The sequence below is a fragment of the Myotis nattereri genome (assembly GCF_964212035.1).
Source record: "Myotis nattereri genome assembly, chromosome: 2".
Classification (NCBI taxonomy): domain Eukaryota; kingdom Metazoa; phylum Chordata; class Mammalia; order Chiroptera; family Vespertilionidae; genus Myotis; species Myotis nattereri.
The window spans coordinates 87,241,339-87,247,771 of record NC_138076.1 but is presented as its reverse complement, the minus strand read 5'-3'; the positions used below and the strand labels follow the sequence as shown (position 1 = coordinate 87,247,771).

At 34.5% G+C, this 6,433-nt stretch overlaps 1 protein-coding gene across 1 annotated transcript in view; it reads right to left on the bottom strand.

The window, feature by feature from the left end:
• Nucleotides 1-285: 285 nt before the first annotated feature.
• The window catches only part of ITM2B (integral membrane protein 2B), a 28,657-nt gene continuing 22,509 nt past the window's right edge, over nucleotides 286-6,433 (bottom strand). Inside the window, exons 3-6 of the mRNA XM_081082779.1 lie at nucleotides 4,848-5,054; nucleotides 2,636-2,746; nucleotides 2,031-2,181; nucleotides 286-995 (exon numbers count right to left, since the gene is read on the bottom strand). Coding sequence (XP_080938905.1) covers nucleotides 910-995; nucleotides 2,031-2,181; nucleotides 2,636-2,746; nucleotides 4,848-5,054 — 555 coding nt within the window. The 3' untranslated portion in view covers nucleotides 286-909. The remainder of the gene's footprint in view (nucleotides 996-2,030; nucleotides 2,182-2,635; nucleotides 2,747-4,847; nucleotides 5,055-6,433) is intronic.

The window sequence follows — 6,433 nt, the reverse complement described above, 5'->3', positions numbered from 1 at the left end:
TTTTATGCTACTTAGAAATTTTAGGTTTAGTAACAGCCCTTCCATTAAATACAAAAGAATTATTTTAAAATGCAACTTTCAAGGTTCAGTCTTAGGTATTACTTTAATAGCACTCATGAAGTATATAGTTATTTTAAAAGCTTATTTTTAAAAATCTATTTTACTCACTGCATATAGAGAACTAGATTTTTTTAAAATGTTTTTTCCTTTACATGGAATATCTTAAGATACAAAGAACCAAATTACTTTTGTTTTTATTTATATGGGAAAAACAACACACAGGCCTTTAGTCAAATAATTTTGTGATATTTATGTTCCATTGCACATATATGAGTTATACAAATTAGTAACACAAGTTATTTCTCAAATTCCAAACATTTTCTAAAATATTATTACAGCAGATGCCTAGGATATTAAAACACTGAGGTGGAAATTATATGCTAAAGAGTTAAATATTACACTGAAAATACTGCATATTTTAGTTAGAGAAAAATTAAATTGTGTGCTTAAATGCTCTAACAACTAAGTAGCAGGGCAACTAACAACTACAAATAAGTCACAATGGTCCATTTTTATGTATGCATTTATATGATTATCCTTTAGATAATCACTCCTCTCGAAAATGCATAATTAAAACATAGAATCTCTCTACCTAAGATATATGGTGAAGTGTACTGTTTTTTATGACTTTATACAACTACTAAATCAAAGATAAAAGACACCACACTTGGAAAGAAGAAAATATTTTTAAAAGGAAATGGTTTTAATTGAATTAATGAGATGAAAAGATAGTTAAGCCCTGTTTGCTACTTACATGAAAGAAGATTTTAAAAAATAATCACTGCACAAAATACAAAGAGTATGGTTATGCTGTGTTATTAAGTTTTTCTCCATGTTTTTCTTGAATGTTCAAGAACAAATTAAAGTTTCCACGGCAAATTTGTTTTCAAAATGCCGAATTGTGAAACAATTGCTGACTTCACGTTTCTGAATGCCTGTTTGGAAGGGAAAAGTTGTTAAATTTTTGGTTCTTTAGTCATAAATATTCACATTAATCCACATAGTTATTATTTAGACATATGGAAATATTCTACTCTATATTCCACTCATTAGCTTGATTTTTTAACATTAAAGAAAATAATTTTCTCTTTTCTGAACTAAATGTCTTAACAGATCTTAATAACAATAATAATGCCATATAACTTAGAGTTATACCTTGACTGTGGTGGTGATTTGTTGAAACTTCAGACTTAAAAGAGAGAATCTCAAATGCATAATCTGAACTTTAAAAAAAATTATGAACCATTAAGATAATTTAAAAATGTAAGAAATCAAGCAGTAGATTTCAGGTGACTGACTCATCAGGTGAAATAAGTAAAAATGCTAACCAAAGCCAGGAAAGCACTTTTACTGGGTGCTGCAGCTCCAAAGAAATCACACCTTAGTATTTGAATGTCACTTACTTTCCCACAGCTCTGCCACATGTACTTTCATTTTATTTTTATAATGATCTTGAAAGGAAATGGGGAGGCACTATTATCCTTAATTTTTAGGTGAGAAAACAAAGGTTAATGATTTGGCAAAGCTATATTAGTTGTGTCAATGCTCTTAATTCTTCAGCCAAATTCCTTTGTAATTAACCTGACTGTGATTATCTTCACCAAGATCCAAAAGAAAAACAATCTGCTTAGAACCCAGATGCCTGAGCAGACACCTGAAGAGCTTCTCTAGACACCCTCTGGATAAGAACCTTTGCTGTGTGGCTGTACCAAACAGGATGGAACATTGGCCTGGATGACTACATGGAAGAAACCTTCCAGCAGCTCAAGGCAATGAGATTTCACATTCACCTATTCTCTCTCTCTAAAAAGAGTGGATTTACAGTTAAGATGATTCTTCAGAAATCTACAAATATTATATAGTGATAGAACAGAGTTCTATTTCTCATTCATGGCAAACATATTAAATCTAGCTTAACACAATGAAGTGAAACAAAAAACTTTTCTGCCAGCACTTCAAAAAGTTATTACCTTTAATGGTATCTCTGCGTTGCAGTTTATAAGTTTCCTTGTCATGGCACAGTCGATAAATAAAGAAACCCAGGTGGTCAACGTTTTCAATGCGATCGGTGATAACCATGTGTTCGTGAATTAGATATGATTGAGGCAAATAGGTTCCAGCCTACATTTGGAAAAAAATAAATTACATGAATATCTCAAGGCCTACACTGAACAGACAAGGAAAATAAAATTCTTACAGATTATAGTTGAAACAGAGGCTGGCAAACTACTGCCCACCATCTGTTTTTATAAAGTTTTACTGAAAAACAGTCATGCCAATTTTTTTACATATTGTCCATGGTATCAGAATTGAGTAGTTGTAACACAGATTTTATTTTTCTTAAAAGCCTCCTATTTATTCTCTGGCCTTTGAAAACTTAAGTATAATTTTAAAAATTACATATTTAATTTCAAAATTAGAAGAAAAAAATAAAAACCCCCATAAAAACCATGAGTCCTAGTTCCTCACAGCTGTATTTCCAGTAAAATGGGCTCCTATAGGGCTAGTTTCTCAACAAGAATTTCCAAGGTGCTATAGCAGCAGCATTAATAAGAAATATTTCAAAACTGTATACCTTTATGTTAATAAGTAACTCCAGTAGGTTTCTGGGTGGCATAACAATGGAAGTGTTCAGGGGAATCACATAGCACTTATCCAGGTTAAGATCTAAATAGGCCGTGAGTTTCTGGGAAGAAAAAGATACATTTTTGTTAGATTAATATTTATAACTCAGGCAACAGCTGTACTTTTAAGAATAATTTATGCCATTAAAATGGGTTGGCTTTAGAATATGTAAATCACTTGTATTTCAAGAAGTCAAGACTTTGCTGGGATAAGAATGGAAGTAGAAATGGGAGAAGAAAAATTGCTATTAAGAAATAAAATTCTTTTAAAATGTATTTATCTATTTATTGATTTTAGAGAGAGAGAGAAAGAAAAGAACAGAGAGAAAGAAACATCAGTTTGTTGTTTCACTTAGTTATGCATTGTTGATTCTTGTATGTGACCTGACTTGGGGTTGAACTGCAACCTTGAAGTATGAGGACAACACTCTAACCAACTGAACTACCTGGCCAGGTTGGAAATAAAATTCTTACCAGGGGTTTGTTTCTATAATAAGCTATTAAAATTAACAGCAAATAACCTATAATCTGATTAAGAGATTCAGTTAGTTCCCTTATTTATAAGCCCTAATGTCCTCCAAGGTATCCATCAATTGTAGATAAAAATGAACTCTCCTATGCATCCAGAATAGTATCCTATCCTATATAATAAAAGGCTAATATGCAAATAGACTAAATGGTGGAACAACCAAACAACCTGTCGCTATGAGGTGTGTTGACCACCAGGGGCGCATGCGGAACATGGTGGGCGTCAGCTGCAGCAGGATGGTGGAGCAGGTGAGCAGGGGCGCCAGACCAAGGCAGGGTGCCGGTCGCTGTCATTAGGGCGAGCCTCTGGTGGTTACTGAAAATTCTTTGCTCTCGTGCACCGTGATCCCGCCTGGCACTTGCACCTGCTGCCGGTGCCGGCCCCGCTCACACCCACTGCTGACGCTGGAGCTGCTGCTTGCACCCACTGCCAGCACCCAGCACCGGCACCAATCGCCCCTCCACCTCCCCTTGCTCCTGAGGGACGATCAGGGCCGGCAGCCACCTCCCACATCCACTGCTGGCGACAGCTCTGTTCGCACTTGCTGCTGGCGCCATCAGCGGCAGTGGGAGCAGGGCTGCTGGCAGACAGGGGGCCAGGGGCCATGGCAGGAGAGGGTAGGCGGGGGCATGGAGGATGGGCCGAGACCTGCCCCTGTGCCCACCACAGCCTCGCGGTTCACAGTTCCTTTCAAGGTGCACAAATTCGTGCACTGGGCTCCTAGTCAATTAATATTATCCTTAGAGAATTGAGTAACAGTCAATTTAATGATTGTCTGTGTTCTTGTGGTTTGGGTGAGAAACCCTGGTTGAGAAAGACTGTCAACAGGATGGTTTTGAGGATTAACATGAGTTAACTAAACCATGTAAACATTTAGATTTTAAGAGCTAAGTGTTAGCTATTATTATTAACTATTTGCTTTGGATAAGGTTTAACACCTTGAAGTAATTTTTCAAATTGGCTTATAAATATTCAGCAAATGTATTTTACCAGGGATAAAATGCAATGCCAATTTCAGTGATATGTCTACATGTTCAAAATGGCAGATATGTACTGACTTAACATCTGTAGGTAATATGAGAATTTCTGAATTTCTGAATCCTGGTTTGAAAGAACAAAACATTCGTGGGACAGAAATTATTGGGGGAATTTAAATATCAACCAGATATTAAATAATACTATATTATGTTAATTTTCTTAGCTGTGATAATTATGTAGTTATATAAATAAAGTCCTCATTCTTAAGAGATAATAGCTTTATGTATCTAGGGTCAAGTGTTAAAAGTGAGAAAAAGAGATGATAAAAATAAAACATATGATAAAATTTGATAGAAGTATGATAAAATTTTGTAACTACATGGAGATTTTAGGATATTAACTGTATTTTCACTTCAACTTTTCTGCAGTACTTAACAATTTTCAATAGTTGGGGAAAATATAGAATGGGAACTTAAAAATAATTAATGAGCCCATCAAATGTTGATAGTTTATTTTGTAGGACAGAAGAAACCCAAGTTCAATTTTTTAAGTAAAAAGTAAACTCTAAATAGAATAAATCAGGAAATACGGAAAACTACAAAAAGCATAAATTAAAGAACTTGCACTCTTTTTGTAGTTCAGGGCATCTGGCTCACCTTGTTAAAGTCATGAACAATGTTGGCAGGATCACTATCTGCAAACTCTGGGACAGGCACACTGATGAATTCAACTTCATCTTCCTCAAAGATCTTAATATTTTCCTCAATTGTCTGGTAGCGAGCAGCTGGGGCATCGGCAGAAGGCTCATTCAAGACGACATCATCTTTGATGTACTTTATTCCGCAGTAGTACACGTCATCTGGCTACAGAGGGTTTAAACACTATTTCAGCATTTCAGTAAGAGACAGGTTTTTAAATGTAAGCATTACTTAAGCTGCCACAGCTATCTAAGTAGTAGTTTGCTTGCAAACTCATACTTTTAGATGACAAGTCGGACAGTTTAATTATAGAGTTAACACATTCTTTGAGATCAGGTTTTAAAGTATTGTAAAAAAAAAGTTTCAAAAGGAGAAAAACAGCTGATTTTCCCTTTATTCTTTGTGGTCCACAGAAATAGAATATAAAAGCAATTATCCATCTGGTGACAAGTCTGAAGAAACACACAGACCTATTTCTACTTGTAGGCATTATTTTTATACAAGAATATATTCAGAAATTAATGTTTCTTCTGAAAGAGCATACTTTTATTAAAACTTTTAATATGATTCACTGATTCAATAATTTTTCTATTAGCCAAAAGAGGGATAATTTTTCTGAAATTTTCAGTCTGGTTTTTCCTTAAAATATATCACAATTAAATGGAAAATATTACATTACAGCAAATCATTATAAAGACTGCAAAAAGTAAACATATATAATAAAAACTAGAAGTATATAACAAAACATTAAGACAACAAGTACCTTTGGGCAATAAAACTGCAAATGAGTTTTCCTTTATTAAATATATTTCTTATAAAAATTGTATTAAACAAGGTTGAGTGGTATTTCAGTAATGTCTATTGATATGCCATCATCTTGAAAAATATAGAAAATGAGCATGAAATTTATACATCTTCTGGCAGACTAATAAAATCTATTTGTCAACACTCTCCCTAAATTTTAAAAATATTAAAAAACATTTGAGGTAGTCATAAAAAGCTCATTTTCCAAGATTACATTAAGAAAAAAAACCAATAAACCTACTGAATTATCACCCAGAAAAATATACCACAAAACAGAGGGGATAATTATAATAAGAAGAAAAATCTGTCTTAACCCACTAGGATTACTATTAAATACTTAAGTTTTAAATAACTTCCATCTTAAGTTACTTCAACATTATTGCTGAAGTCACACAATTCTCTACAGCAGTGGTTCTCAACCTTGGCTGCACATTAGAATCACCTAGGAATCTTTTTAAAATCCTGATTTCTGGGCCTCAATGAGAATCTTTTAAAAAGATTCCCAGGTGATTCTAATGTGCAGCCAAGGTTGAGAACCACTGCTCTAGAGAAAGTAATGACTGAGAAAGAGGCAGAGAGAAGTACTCCAGTATATTCTGTATGTCTAAAAGACTGTCTAAAGGCTGGGCAAACAGGTTTAGGAGACTCAAACACAACTTTCGCCCGAACCAGTTTGGCTCAGTGGATAGAGCGTCGGTCTGCGGACTGAAAGGTCCCAGGTTCAATTCCGGTCAAGGGCC